Consider the following 15,338-nt stretch of genomic DNA (forward strand, 5'->3'; position numbering starts at 1 on the left):
TATAATAACATTAATTTTTTTAAAATAAATAAAAATTAATCTTGATGGTATAATTATGATGAATTAGGGATAAAATGCCACACGCACCACCAGAGGCCAAGTGAAATGACCAAACATTCTGTTCTTTTTCAACCGTTATCACTGTAAGGGGTGTCAACAACGAACGGGGTGATCCAATACGAACCCCATTCTCCACCTGGACCCGCGATGTCAGATCCCGCTGAAACCCTAAACCCTAAATGAGGCCCTCGCTCAGCTTAACTCTCCCACACGATCTGTGATGTGATGCGATGCGGTGAGGCATTAGTTGTTGTAGATGCGACAACGGCATCGCCCGGACGTCAGTGCGCAACTTGTCTGCGGCACTTGATGGTACTTCATCAATCAATGCAAGAGAGCAGCAGCCAAGCGAGATGGCTAGTTGAATCCTGGAATGAGATAAGATTTTGGTCCCGGCTGATCCCAGTCGTCTCCAAGCGTGCTTGCTGCCGCTGCCTTTCTGGGATGCAGCCTCCATGGATTGATCACTACAGAGATTCTGTGCATGCACCTGAAGAAGCGCACCAGATTTGCTTGCCCTGTCAGTCACTGTAGAGCTTGGAACTGTGCTTTCAATGTGAAGGTAACTTTGGGTGCGGCGACGGAGGGTGGCGTTTGCAGGCCATCTATAGCCTTTTCTCGTAAAGATCGTGGTTCGGAGTGTACAGTAATGGTGGTTGCAGTCATGTGATCGTTACCCAATTTCAGCTTTCTTGCAGGTGGCTTCACTTTCCGGAAGAGCGGCTTGCGATTATACGATTAGTGAAGTGTTTCAAGATCTCGAACGCGGAACCTGTGATCGGTTGGTTGCCGGATTGTTTTGGAGTCTAGTGCAGGAATTGGGTGTTCTATAAATTCTTGCGCGGCAATTTGTTTTTGAAATTGGGGTACGTTATGAGGAAGCTTTTGCGAGGAGGCCACCTGAGCATCACCCGAGTCTTTACCGACAGCAATGTGGAAAGGGTAATCCTTCAGAGTTCCCTGCACGCCGACTCCGTCACTCATAGCATGAGCTCTGTCAGCCCGCCGAGGACATTGCTGCCGGAAGAGAGGCTTAAGAAAGCGGGACGATGGGGCTCGTCAATTCGTGCTTTGAACGGGGCGGGCGGCTATGGCGAGCATTTTGCAACTCTAGGCCTCAGCGCTGCTGCCTCCAGACCAGATATCAAGAAAGCATACCGTGAACTGGCTCGCCAGGTGCTCCCTCTCTCTCCTCCTACAACTCTTTGTCTGTTGGAGGCTGTTTCCTGCAATGGCTACAATCAATTGCTTTGACGCGCTAGGTTTATTCATGCCTGAATCGCAGCAGGACATAGTCTATGCTTAGTCAGATTTGGTCAGCACGAACACTTCCCTGCGACCACGTGTAAGAATTGCGAAGAATTCGAGATTGTCTGTTATAAAGAATTTGTACGAATGTTAACCTCGATAATTTGAAGCACTGCAAGGTTGTGGGGCATTTGCTACATTTTCATCACTCGTGCTTTGGATCTGTTGAGTCTGATGTTCTGGAGTTGTTGTCAATTGACCTCGTCAACCGATTCGTCTGAACACTGCGGGGCCTGGCTGGGTGTCTATTTACAGTACCACCCTGATGTGTGTGAGGGAGAACACTGCGATCTCGTGTTCAAACAAGTTAACAATGCTTATAAGGTATAGTATGGCTCTATCTTCTCTGCCAAATCTCGATTTCAGATTTTTTTTCACTGCCATTTCCTTCGATCATGTACAGCCTGCGATTGGTGAATGACATTGCACCAAGGGTTTGGAACGATTTTGAATTGTTTGATGCCGCAGGTTGCGTTGGAAGCGGAAGAGCAAGGAGTCGCTAATCAGGCCGATGACTGTCTGGATGGTTTCATGGGCGCAAATGATGATTCTTGGGACGACTGGGAAGAGTGGATGGGCTGGGAGGGTGCCGGAGTTTCTGATTATGCTCTCAAAATCAACTCGGTTTACAGCTTCTGAAGCATCCGGATATATCACATGTAAGTAAACCAATTTGCCGAAATCTTTTAGACAGAAGGATACTGTCGTGGATGTCTATCTGATACTCTTGTACAGCAGACTTATTGCTTTGGCATTATTTGTGGATTATGATATTGTAACATAAGTGTACTGGTGACGAATTGCAACTAGTTATCAACATGATATGGCTCACTCCAAGTAGTTGCAAATTTATCCAGAGAGGTTATTTTCCTACAAGAAACTATTTGAGATAGATGAACAATTTTGTTGGAGTGAACATATGCCTTCGGGCAAAAATTGTGAAAGGAGAGCTTGTTGTAAAGTTAAATGTATCCCTGCTGTCTAATTGCAGTTGGTTCATAAAAATTGCCACCTCAGAAAATATTTTCTCTACAATTTGATAGTGTAACTGCCGGGCACAGGGTAAATATATGAATGAAATATGAATTTCTTGCGTTACTGAAACTGTCTTTCTTCATTAGAAACATGAAAGTAAACAAAATGTTACATTGGTTTATGATTGTGGTTATGGGACAAGGTAGGTAAAAAAATCAACTGAATTTCCCTCTGATTATTGCCTGGTAAAAGTGAAAATTGGACATGGTACGACGCGATACAGCAGTAAGAAACTTCTTCATTGAAAATGGCGTATTTTGCAAATGTTGTCCAGTTGTGATATTGAACAGTTGCCAGATCAGATCAATATGAGTATCTCGCTGAGAGCAGTGGACAAACCCAGCTCCGCATTACAATCTTAACAGATATTCTGTCAGGGTGAAAAATGTTCAAGTTCTGCAGATTTTTCCAAGAAGAATTTGATCGCACACTCTGCCAAATGATCTATACAACATACAGCATCATTGCCATTGTGACAGATCCTTGCGGATAATGGCAAGTAATTGTACTTGACAGAGTTGACGTGCGCATTGATGGAATTGAATTATTCCAACACCCCAGGATTCCGTTAGTGAGACTACCTGCCCGCTGGACAACGATTTGCATACTTGGAGCACACGCTTGGCTAATTGATGATGTCAACATTTTCGATAGCAAACTAATCGCTGTGAGACGACCACACTTTGTTCACAAGTTTTCATGCATAAAGTAAAAATATTCGATACAGTAGGGTACATGCACCTTATAATTAGTTGAATTAGAAAAAGCTTCAAGTAAATGCCTCTAAGAAAAAAGTTGCTGCTGCAAGATGGCCGACATGAGGTAATGGATCCGCAGCCTCCGGAGCAGAGTTCCGTTAGTTCCACTACAAGCCTCCTTCGGAAGAACGGATTGCTGTCTACTCTCATCCCTCAAGTGAAGCTCCGAAAAGCTAGAAAAGAGACGGCCGGCAGTTTTCCATTGCTCGCTAAAAAACAGAATCTTAAAAGCGATAGGTATTACGTGATTACCATTAATCTAATGTCACAGAGGGGTAGGAAGGCAAGTTTCAATTTCAATGCATTCAATCTCTCTTTGTGGCATAGTCACTCGGAAGAGAGAACGCCTGAATAAGTCAGCTGTCAGCTGATCACCAACGCTTCGGCAGGTGGTCGTTGCCCACCAGAGTACACGTCTGTATCGTGCCAGTTCACAGCTGCAACACCGGGGTATCATCCCATCAAAAGCAGTGATCACACTCAATTTCAAATTCAAGAGTATTTCTTCTATCCAATGCTGTCACAAGGAACAGCAAGCTTCAAAAGGCTGATAAAGAGATTGCTAACCATTCATTTGCTGAGGTGACTTGTCCACTTAGACGGTACTATCTAAGAAGGCCAACAACTTCACACCACCAAATTTACTTTGAGCAGATACTAAGAGATAGAGGTTCGCGACTTACATGAAGGGATTCCTTCCTGTTCATCTGCGAAGAGCTTAATCATCTCGTACGCGTCTGCACCATCTCGGTAATATGCCGTTTCGAAAATCTTGACTCTAGCCAACATCCAAAGCAATGAAGATGGTTGGGAATATGTAATTTCGGCGGTCTTAAACTCGCCGCAAACGACCCCCAGCACAATAAGGAACATTTGAAACGATGCAAATACTCTTACTTGTAGCCGAGCGTCTTGGAGTAGAGACAAAATGCAGCATTGTTCATCTTGCGCACATGCAAAGATACACTTCCAGCACCATACACATCTCGCATTGCTTGCTCTGGCATGCCGAACACATCAGGGTCACTCACAACATGCCACAGAAATGTCCTCCTACCTAAGCTAGTGAGAAGTTTCATCGCGATTGTTCTACCATTAGTTCAGCAGAAATGAACTGTAGAGTAAATGATGCCTCACCTGCAGCCCTCATGAGCTTGGTCGCATACCCACGATTGCGGTGCGTTCGAAGGACAGCCAAGGATGCGATCTGGCCGTGGCAGTAACTCAATTCCTCGTCCCTGAAAGAGTACCAAATGACCACCAGCGAATCTGATGTCCATCTTGTCCTAACCCTACCTCGGAGACGGCTCTCACGACAAAGATTCGTTTCACAGAAAGAAGACGAAAAAATATAAAAATAACAACAAAAATAAAACTCATGAGTGACTTACAAGCTTCCCAACACGTAGCCTACGATCTTTCTGTTATCTTCTGCGACATGGAGGAGTCGTGGCCAAGTGAGAATGTGGTTTATATAGAACTACACCAACCAGCCCACCCGTTGCGAATTAGTCTTTCCATTTCGAGCAATTTCAATCAACAGAAGCCCCAAGACATCCATAACTTCCTCAAGCTCAAGCCAACCATTCTCCACACACCCGCAACCAAGATCCTTTGTAATTGAAGAAATAGCGAGCGAAGGCATATCAAACTTGTACATGCAAGGAAGGCAGGCTTCGATGTGGAGGTACAGGATGAGTAAGGTGATCAGACTCTCAAGGCAATTGACGCTCAAAAAACAGTCGGAAGAACTAATGGATCGTGATACCTACATTCAATCGGTAATTCTCCGGCAGGCAAACAGCGTTGATATTTTGAATATCTAACAAATCGTCGAACTGCCATTCCAACCATGAACCGTTAGCTCCCTCAAAGCACCACATCAGAATAAACAACAACCCAGCAAGAATTGAATCCAAAGGGAGATCGGCATCACGTGAGATTACCGTAGCTTGGCGCACGCACACCATCGATGAGAGACTTCGTTGGCTGCTACTTATCACAAAAACAATGCAGATGTGCCGGCTTTTAGGTACCCAGTAAACCTTTTTCCTCCCGTTGTATTCAATGCCCTACACCCAAACATACTTCTCACTATCTGGTACTTTTGCACTGTACCTCAGACACCCCTTGCAGAGTTTCTGCCACTGCCACTGCTCCTCCTGCCTCGAGTAGCGCGCTTGCTTCAGTGTTCCAGGAGGAACGAGGGGGAGGTAGGGAATGGCCCAGGCGGGACCCAAAATAGTACGACCTAAGTCGTTTCCTCCTCCTCAATCAAGCAGCGCCCACATGCCTCCCTTCACAAGCGTAACAGCGCAACCCCCCATATCCAGTTTACAGTGGTTTTATTCCAGATCCTGGCATACGCAACCCTGTCAGCTAGCCAAATCTAAATTTCAAATGGGCAGTCTAACGTAGCTCTGTTGCTGTTTAATGCGTTGATACGCAAATGAGATCAGATTGCGTGCGCAGTCCAAACAATATCCAGCTCCAGATGATTCTCCCTATATTATATTCTGCCAGTGTGGAGTGCAACTCCAGAGACGCCGATGGCGTGAACCCTACTCAAGCTTTCCCACCAACAGTCCTCATTGTCGATGTCCTTTTGGACCAGCCATGCTTTTTCATTCAAACCTTGAGATTATGGGGTGAGGGGATCACAAGCACACTTCTAATCGAAACTCGTTTGCGAATCCATCCTACACTGGAACACTCCCCCTGTCACGCTACGAGCAAGGCACAGATTCCTTGCTGGTCATTTCTGTGGAGAGGAATATGCTCTAGAAGCACTGCGAAGTGGGCGATATGGATCATGTGACCCCATGTCCTAAATTTCTGAGCGGCGGATGATGCGCCGTGCTGCTTTGAGTAAACTCTTCACGGTCACAGGAAAATTGCGAGCTTGGTGGAAATCTCGTTAGGGTGGTAGAAACTTCCATTGCGACGTTGGAGGGAGATTATTGACAAGATTTGCACGAGTTTTCTACAGTCAAGAGTGATGAACGCTTGAAAGCACGGTGCCAGAGTCAGCTTCATTTGTGATATAATGAATAGTACAAGTGTACACACTTGTCATCAAGCTTTGTCAGTAGAAACCAGGAAGAAGCAACAGTAAAAAAAAATTCTTAGGATGAGAACTTTTCACTTAGTACTTGAGACAGGCAGGATACATTGGGCAAGTCCAAGTCAAACCTTAGTGCAGTGTAGCACCACAAAGGGGTCAACTTTCACAATGGAAATCATCAATGTATTGTAAGTGTACTGCCTCAGAGGATTTTGAGTGACCAAGATTCGAAGTATTGCCTGCAATCGGGACTTCATCTTGCGCTAGCGTTCAAGACCGTCGAAAGGTGTAAAAAAAAGATCTGGAGATAAACCTTCTTTTTTCCAACGGATAACATAAACAAATGGAAGAAGATATGGCATGAACGATTGCCAACGGAGAATCACAAATACGGCAGAAATCCCTCGCATCCAAATATTCTTTGAAAGGAAATGATCAAAAACAAAAGTAAGGGTGTAAAAACACGCCAAGTTCTGCGACCAGTAGTATGGTTCCGAAGATGGATGATATTTTCTCCATGACACGCACAGTAGAAGTTAAACAGTTGGTAAGAAGGTCAATAAGACTATCGCATATCAAAGCGCAATCCTTGCTGGAAGTACTGTTTAGATACTGCCTATCTTGCGGATGACAAACCCGCAAATGCGCCTTGAATTTCGACACAAAAATTGGTAGTCATTCAAGCATCTGATGCTGGGAATAACCTCGAAGCACAAAACATGACTTCTTGAAGCCCCAGGACTGGTCTGACTGTGTCATCAAGCGAGACCTAAAGTGCGAAGTAGCTCCACAAACACACTAAAAATGACTCTATATCATGATTTAAGGCACAATTGACTCAAGCTGTCGCCAGCGATGGCTGTACAATCTAATACGAATAAGGAAACCACAACCCAACTTGGCTTAAGAATCGTGTGACTCTAGTTGACACGACAATACTAATCAAACCAAGGAATATGATGTCGACGACTAAGCTCTAACTAAAAACACTGGAATGCTAACGCCAAAAATGGATTTTACCAACTTCAACGCATGGTTTCAACGCTACCAAAAGCATTTCAGCATCAGCATCTAGGGAAAACTAGGTAACCTCTACACTGAAGCCCCGAAGAGCAACAATTTTTTGATCTAGTTTCTCGTACCCACCATCGATATATAAGTAACCCACTATATGAGTATGGTCCCGCCCGCTGACATTCCCCCGGACAAGATTGTCTTGCACTCAAGTCGGTTGCCAATACAAGTGTTCCACACAGTGAGCTGAAATGGCGTGAATTATGAAAATGAGAACAGGGCGGATGAATTTTTCATGTAGATCTTTTTGACATTGTTACGACCCGATCCAAATGATAGTAGTTATAGAATGCTAGTCCAAGACTTCCTGGAGGCTGAACACATAATCTGCATGTTAATGCTGGTGCTTTAAAGACGAACGGTTCATGTTGAAGCTTGGAGCCTCAGACCTTGCATATGCAGTCTATACATGGTGGCTACTTGGGATGAAATAGGCTGACTGAAAAACTTGGTAAATTTACACACGGTGTTTAGAGAACTTTTAAAAGACACACATAAATGTTATCGACGAACCCAACATTCAAACTTACTAAGGTGCCCATTCTTCAACCGTTCCTGGGGTTGAAACGCCACACGGCAGCCTCGAATAACCAGTTACTACATTCCATGCAGTTCTCTTGATCCCGTGATATTCAAAGTGTTAGTTCCAGCAACTTGTGTACATTGCCCCACATAATTAATCAAAAAAGATTGCGAGATCTGCTTCTGGTTCCTGCACATACAAATGATGCCAAGTTGGAGTATAGGAATTATCAAACTTCTCCACAGCAAATTCTGAATCCTGAAGGCTCTTACCTGTCACAGGTGCGGACGAATATGGCACATTGCTTAATTTCTTGTTCAGAGCAACAAGAAATGAACCGAGCGGTTACTTGAAGCCATTTGATAATTTCTAAAACTCAAAAACTGACTAGAAAGAATAGGAACACCACATTCCAATATCACTTGTTGATTGTTCCACCGAATGTTGGATCTACCTATCTCCAATTGTGTCTTCCTTATTAGTGAAGACACTCTAGGAGAGAAACTACGAAGCTACCTTTGGTAGCAACTACCAGTAGCTTAATCCATGTTGTCATCTGCCCCACCTGAAAAAGTTGGAACATGAGGTTCATAAACGAGATGCAGCTCGAACATGATAAGAGATAAAGACTCACGTAAACTTCCTATCATATTCTTTTTCTTCTGTTTAATCTAGAACTGATTCTAACAACTGAATATTTGTGTACATGTACACACACACATGTGTGTATATATATATATATATATATATATATATATACATATGGTAGCAGGATCTATCACGGTGTGCATAGGTTCTTTGGCGATCACATAAAATGTCGAAACTTTCCAGATCCTCACATCACCAGCTCAACAGATTACTGCACTGCACTGACTTGAGATGGAATGTGCAGTACCTCAAGAATGGACTTCGTGTTAAAAAACCGAGAAAATCCATGATATCATGTATTCAATCAGAACTTCAAGACGCAAACAAATGAAGTGTTTGGATTACAAAAGCACCAGAGCGAATTTGGACATGGTACGCCTGTCTCGCTGATCAAACCTGGTACTCTACGCCTATCAATATAAAAATTATAAGACGTCCGCATTTAATAGACGGTATTGAAACAAAGTGAGATGTATCTGATTTTTAACCATGGCATCCAGAACATACAGAACATGTGTATATATATATATATATATATATAGATAAATATATATATTTATATATATATAAAGAACGAGAAGATCAATAAGACGAGCCCCAATGCCACATATTCCTGGTAATGGCACAACGGCCACTCCATTTTTACCCAAGAGGGAACTAATCGCAATGGAAGTTGCCCGAAGCTCGAGCATAACCTGTAAACAATGTGTTAAACCCCTCGCATTGATCATAAACCCACTCGAAGTCCTACAGACTGTAAAAATTTGGACCATGCGGCGAATACCGAGTGCAACCAGAGCTGAACTTTTGGACCCTGATATTTACACTTCACCAGAAAAAACTTCTTCATCAATCAGCTCCAACACATACGACCAGGTTTCCCGGCTTCAATGGAGCCACCTCAGTGTGTTCTTGCGAATCGGGAATATTTTCTTCTAAGTAGTAAGCAAATGGATTCTGTTGCCATTTCTAGTCTGGGTCAATCCTACGAAAAATTCAGCTTACATACCCCAGAAATAATGGTTCCAGGGTTCTGCGCCGGAATGCCATAATCTCCGAAATTTTCCGTCATTTCCGTTCGGGACAACGATAGCGTCAGAGAAGGGACGATCTTCGTCGTCAACATACGCAAGGGCACGTGAGAGATTCGTTCGTCCATATAGCGCGAGTCAACTGGGGTGTAGGAAGGAAAGGTACTTCTCACCGTGGGTTCTGTCCCCGTGTTACTATTGCTTTAAAAGTGCCCTACCACCGCATCTATGAGGAAGCGACTTGGAAATTTCGCATCTCTGCTGGATATAACTTCTTCTTCGTCGTCGTCTAGTCCACGTCATTAAATCTATTATTTATTATTTATCTGTACATCAATAAATAATTAATTGTTTCATCATTGAAACAAAAAAGAATAAAACAATAAATTGAATATTATTATTATTATTATTATTTATAATAAATGTATTTTAAAAAGAAATCAATAATAATAAGAATTATAACATAAATAAATCAAAAACAAATTACAACCAAAGTTTATACAGTATATACTTAGATCAATATATTGTAATTTTCAGATGATAAAAAATATTTTTAGTGGATAGATGTGCAACAAGTTCTTTAAAGAAATACAGAAATATATCAACAATAAAAACACACAAAAAATGATAATAATGGTGAGAGTTAGAGCTATGTACTTTTTAAAATACAAATTTTTAATTTAGCTAGTTTTAAATTTTACAATTTGATAGAAATTACCAATATGGCCAATAAATGCCTACAAATCTGCTAATAATTTTTAATATATATCCATTTACTTGGTAAATTCATAGTGTGTTTATAAACACTGTAGCATCATAACTGTATATATATATATATATATATATATATATATATTGAGATAGAATTTTATTATGTGTTTCTATAATTAATATTACAAATAAAATCTCTACTTTAAAAAAAAATCATCGAAACTTAATTAGTTGTAAAAATATGAAAAATAAGAATTAGAAAATATGTCTATAATTTTGCCAATATTTAATAATATTTATCTTTTTACAATATATCTATAAAGTTTGGGGCTACCATATTTTGATTTTGAAATTTCTAAAATGTGTATTAAGACACTTTAGTTTTTATAAAAAGATAAAAGTATGTAGAAAATTTAAATACAAAATGATAATATTGTTGATAAAACAGTTTGTGTGAAAGTGTGCTCTGCAACACAGCTGGCATCATTTAATAATCTTGAGAGTTTAAAATTTCAAGGCAACTCAAGAAAATGTCCATGATCTCTTACTTATTCTGTATTAGAGAAAATGTTTATTTGTACTATTGTTTTATTTATTTCATATGTAGGCATGTGCTCATATGCAACATACATTAATATATGTTGAATTAAATGGTTTATTGCATTAAATAACACTGAAATAATAAGTAATGTATCAGTCCATATTTACACAATTCTTACCCACACTAGTTAATGAAAATTCGACATCTTCAATCCCTTAATTAATATATACAATTACAATTATATATATATATAATGAAAGATTGGAATATATGTCCAAAACTTATAACATTAAGTATCCAACACTTCTTAGAATGTGTTTTTACACTATGTCACAACTTCATCTTCGTTCTTCATATCTCCTCCTCTACCTTCCATTGTATTTAAACCCATTTCTAGGAAGAAAATGAAAGCTTTTTTTATTCTTGCATGAGGCCGGTGTTAATACATTAATGGTTTTTTTGAACATAGCGGACAGATCTGACTCAGCCCCTATTGTTGTACCTGAACGATACCTTGCTTTGCAGAACATACTTTGTTGTCATTCATATTTGCTTTGGTGAACATATTTGAACACAATGCACCGTTCACTGAAATTTTTATAATTAAAGAAGTGGTGAAGAACTGGAAGACTTTTTCTCTAACAATAACAGCCATTTTCATGTATAATATAATTTCTTTTTCAGTATTTTTAACACAAGCTACAGTGTGCATTTGGAATCACAACACGTCCTTGTAATTTAAACAGACTCACATATGCAATTGGGGGTGAGGGAAGTATGTAACAGTACAAGATGAATGAAGAAGATTCTATTTTTATATCTATTTTTATATACAGGTAGGGTTGTGTTCACCATATCTGGTTCCCATGTTGCAATCATTCTGATATCATGTAATCATCCTAAAAGGACCCTAAAAAGCGGGTGTATGTCAGATGGTGTAGGCGTACAACAAGTAATACAGGTGGGCATCTCTGAAAACACATGCATGAGCTTCTTTCAAGCAATTGTTCTTCCTTGTCAAGAAAATCACGACCATGCAAGTGATGCATGATCCAATCTTCCAATCCCACGAACAAGCCCACGATGAAAGGTTGGAAACAAACTCAGTTTGGACCGACTGTTTCCACTGAGTCAGCTGTTCGGATCGTCTTTCTAGGAATCAGACTCTCATCGTCAGCAACCTCCCATTCATTGCTGCTCTTCTCGGCCCGGACATTAAGGTTGTATGGGGAGCATTCGGGTTCAAGTTACAACTACATCAAATCATAACCTCTGCGTTCAACCTCTGTACATCAAGAGCAAGTGTTTTTATTCCAGCTCTAAGTTCAGTAGCATGACTTTGTAAAGCGTCGTATGAAACAAAATCAACGAGTTCGCAAAAGGCATGCACAAGGATACAAATCAGAATCAGTGCACCTGTATTTGCAAAGAATGGATCGGTCAAAGTGTTCCTGTAGAAGCTCAAACTTGAAGTTACTGTGTCATCATGCCAGGTCGAGCATAAGTTCTACGTGTCTCACCCGTACACGCCAATGGGTATCAATAGCTTCCAGCGTTACAAAGAAACTAGATAATCTATAAATATATCAAGATTAATTACAAGAATAAGGTTACAGATTTATAAAGACAGCAAGCTCGGCTGGAAGAGAAAGGATTGAGCGTATGACTTCTCACATGGACATGGCTTAAGTTTTCTCCACGAGTTCTGATCCTTCAAGTACAGTAAAATTAGCGAGGTGTATCTGGGTGATTTGGCACTGCCTACAACAAATAACCTGTTGCCACTTGCGATGCAATTCTGGATCTTTTCGAATTCTCCTAAAAGTCTACGTGGCATTTCAAACCTAAGGTTCCAGTCCTTGGTGACCAGATCCAGCTCACAGAACCGACCATCCAGCGTTGTCAACAGAAACAGAGACTCGTCCCATTCGAAGATGCGGTTGTTCTCAGAGTAACCGCGATTGTTAAGATGATAACCCACCTCAACTGCCCGCTCGTAATCGAAGGTAGTGAGCCATACATTCTTCTCCGGATTGTAAGTTGCAAGATCACTCTTTCCTCGCATGGTAGGAGCCACAAAAAACAAAAGATTTTTGCATTGAACACCTCTGTTGGCACTTGCGAGGCATCCAACAGCATCTATGCTACCCTCATCCCACACCCCAGAAGTAGACGAGTAGCATGCCCAGTGTTCTTGGTCCCCCATCACAAACTTGTAAGTGTCAGCTTGAGTGTCCACGATAGGATGCGAGAAGGCCCCCACGACCCATTCTCTACGAAACACAGGCAACTCCCTCGAGCGTTTCGTCAACGGGTTGTACACCAGGCATTTCGTCTCAGTGTAGTTGTGGTAACTGGATAGCATGAAGAACAAAAGTCCACCCGCAGAGCAGTAATCTATCTTCTCACCCGATGAAGCAGCTTCTAAAACAATGTCGGGAAAAGGTGGCATGATGGACCACTGGTTAGATTCACAGTTGTAGGTCGCCCATTCCAACGATTCTTTACCATCGTAACCCATAGCCAGCATCGGTTCTGCCATGAGGGGCGTTATCGATGACCGCGAGAAAGCCAGGGTGTTTTCATCGGTCGCGAAAGATAGCCACTCTTTACTCACGCAGCGGGAGCTAACTAATTGCCGCAGAGGCAGCTTGGCCAATGTGAAGACCTGCAAATCTGAGGGCAGCTGCTTCCAAGACGCCAATTCCATGCTCACGGTCATGGATGCTCGCTACGACTCCTTCACTTCCGATACTACTATTCAATCAAAGATGGGCATGAGCAGATTCTCATTAGAGCATCGGACAACTCACGGAGAAGAGACAGGAAAAAAACATGCAATTAGCAAACATACAAGCAGCTTTAAAACGTGTCGGGACAAACAAACTCCCTTAAAGCCATACTGAAGACGAAAGCAATGATAGACCACACACAAAAACAAGGCAGCAGGAAACAGACTTCTTAAAGCACTTGCAAGAAGCACTCAAAAAATCGGAACAACATTACCAAAAAAAACATCACATCAAAGAATCACACCATAGAAATAAGTGCACACGAGCCAGATTTCAAAGCATTCATTAAACACAGAAGATCTCAAAACTGGGTATATATTTTACTCTCAGTCACCGATTATGAACACCAAAGAACTTAACATCCTCCTCACACAAGCTACTCCTCTCTCGCAAAGAACTTAGCATCCTCCTCACACTAGCTACTCCTCTCTCGTTAACATACTATGAAGTCCCACGTGGCGAAGAGCAAACACTCTACACTCCCACTATCGAAATAAAACTTTCTACACTCTATTCTCAAACCGTAGCCCGCAGCGACGTTCTACAACTGCTCAGAATTCACACTCCAAACTCCCACACTGATGAAAATTCGAACCCAAAAACGGTAAAGGCTCAACACCAAAATATTAAAAATAAACCAAAATGAACCAAAAACAAAAAAATACACAAAAGATCAACAGCGCTTAAAATCTTCCAGGTCCTGTCTACAAACTCCTCTCAAGAACGAGAAATTCCGCTCCTAATTTTTTTCCCCACACACGAAACTAACTCACTAACTAACTTACCACCTAACACCAGAAAACAGACTCAGTTCGAGAAACGGAACCACCACCTCCAAGCGGAAACAACACCGACACTTCTCTCACCCACGAAGCAAAAACTCTACCCCACCCACACTGCTATCGCTACCCTTCTACTCCAATTCTCACTGCTACCGTCTCGCTCTCGCTCAATTGCGATCCCGCACTCTCAATTTACACTTCTTCCTTCCTCTCCTTCCCTCCTCTCTCAGTGAGCTTCCTTCCCACTACAAGTCATCACCCTCCTCAAGGCTATCGCTCAAACTCAAAACATCAACTGCAGTGCAACATGTATATATGCACACAATGTGAGGTAATGGGGACGCGAATGATTCCCCCCTTTTCTCTCTCACACCGTCCCTCTCTTTCTGAGGCTCTGCCAGGCAGCGGGCATGCAACTCCACGGAGACTGCATCATCAGCCGCATCATCACCTGGCCTCTGATTCACTCGCCGTGCCGCGCCTTCTCGGCAGGGCTGGCTGGATTCACAACGCCGCAACTGGTGACTGAACGACACCCTTTAGAAACTGGACGACGCGGTGACCAGAGCCTTAACTTGCTTGGACCTACCTACAAAACCTCGGTCTCATGCTCTATTTACCCTAAGACCGCCCCATACCTCCCTCCGTTTACTAGTACCGCGTCATAGGGTGGAGCTATCTTCGTCCCTCGTGGCGAGGGTTGACTGTACCGACCCTCGCCCTACTGTCACGGGACCCCTCACCCGTGATTTTTGGCCCGGGCTCGACCCGCGCTGCTTTAGGGTTTAGATTCGTCTGTTCTCTGATCTTACTGTCGGTCCCCTCACGTAGGGCTAATATCTCATGATCCATCGCTCTCTTGGCCTGTTGGAGTGAGAATCCACTGCTAAATTTATAAAATAGGAATTTTCCCCCTTAAATTAATGCTTTTTTTTGTTTTTTTGTTTCTTTATTTTTTGGAATTTCCGATGTTGTTTCTGGCGTTACTTAAGGATGTGGATGTGGATGCGG

At 42.1% G+C, this 15,338-nt stretch overlaps 3 protein-coding genes across 4 annotated transcripts; 1 reads left to right on the plus strand and 2 right to left on the minus strand.

Moving 5' to 3' along the window:
- Positions 1 to 265: 265 nt before the first annotated feature.
- Positions 266 to 2,403, plus strand: LOC112295345 (uncharacterized). Its single transcript, XM_024546790.2, has 3 exons — positions 266 to 1,236; positions 1,624 to 1,692; positions 1,837 to 2,403. Exons 1-3 carry the CDS (start codon positions 934 to 936, stop codon positions 2,005 to 2,007), a joined length of 543 nt encoding a protein of 180 aa, XP_024402558.1. The 5' UTR covers positions 266 to 933; the 3' UTR covers positions 2,008 to 2,403.
- Positions 2,404 to 3,085: 682 nt separating this feature from the next.
- LOC112295344 (N-terminal acetyltransferase A complex catalytic subunit NAA10) lies at positions 3,086 to 6,165 on the minus strand. The gene is made up of 7 exons (XM_024546789.3): positions 5,108 to 6,165; positions 4,934 to 4,999; positions 4,553 to 4,641; positions 4,299 to 4,399; positions 4,059 to 4,161; positions 3,845 to 3,939; positions 3,086 to 3,598 (listed from the first exon to the last, which is right to left on the minus strand). Exons 1-7 carry the CDS (start codon positions 5,129 to 5,131, stop codon positions 3,525 to 3,527), a joined length of 552 nt encoding a protein of 183 aa, XP_024402557.1. The 5' UTR covers positions 5,132 to 6,165; the 3' UTR covers positions 3,086 to 3,524.
- A 5,381-nt stretch (positions 6,166 to 11,546) lies between these two features.
- LOC112295389 (uncharacterized) lies at positions 11,547 to 14,796 on the minus strand. 2 transcript variants are annotated; one of them, XM_024546905.2, is made up of 3 exons: positions 14,779 to 14,796; positions 12,428 to 13,510; positions 11,547 to 12,229 (listed from the first exon to the last, which is right to left on the minus strand). In XM_024546905.2, exons 2-3 carry the CDS (start codon positions 13,473 to 13,475, stop codon positions 12,012 to 12,014), a joined length of 1,266 nt encoding a protein of 421 aa, XP_024402673.1. In that variant the 5' UTR covers positions 13,476 to 13,510; positions 14,779 to 14,796; the 3' UTR covers positions 11,547 to 12,011. The 2 variants fall into 2 exon arrangements, with proteins under 2 accessions (XP_024402673.1, XP_024402674.1); XM_024546906.3 differs by lacking the exon at positions 14,779 to 14,796 and having other exon boundaries at positions 11,547 to 12,038; positions 12,170 to 12,229; positions 12,428 to 14,764.
- Between the last annotated feature and the right edge of the window lie 542 nt (positions 14,797 to 15,338).

The sequence above is a fragment of the Physcomitrium patens genome, chromosome 18 (genome assembly GCF_059467195.1).
Source record: "Physcomitrium patens ecotype Gransden chromosome 18, ASM5946719v1, whole genome shotgun sequence".
NCBI lineage: Eukaryota > Viridiplantae > Streptophyta > Bryopsida > Funariales > Funariaceae > Physcomitrium > Physcomitrium patens.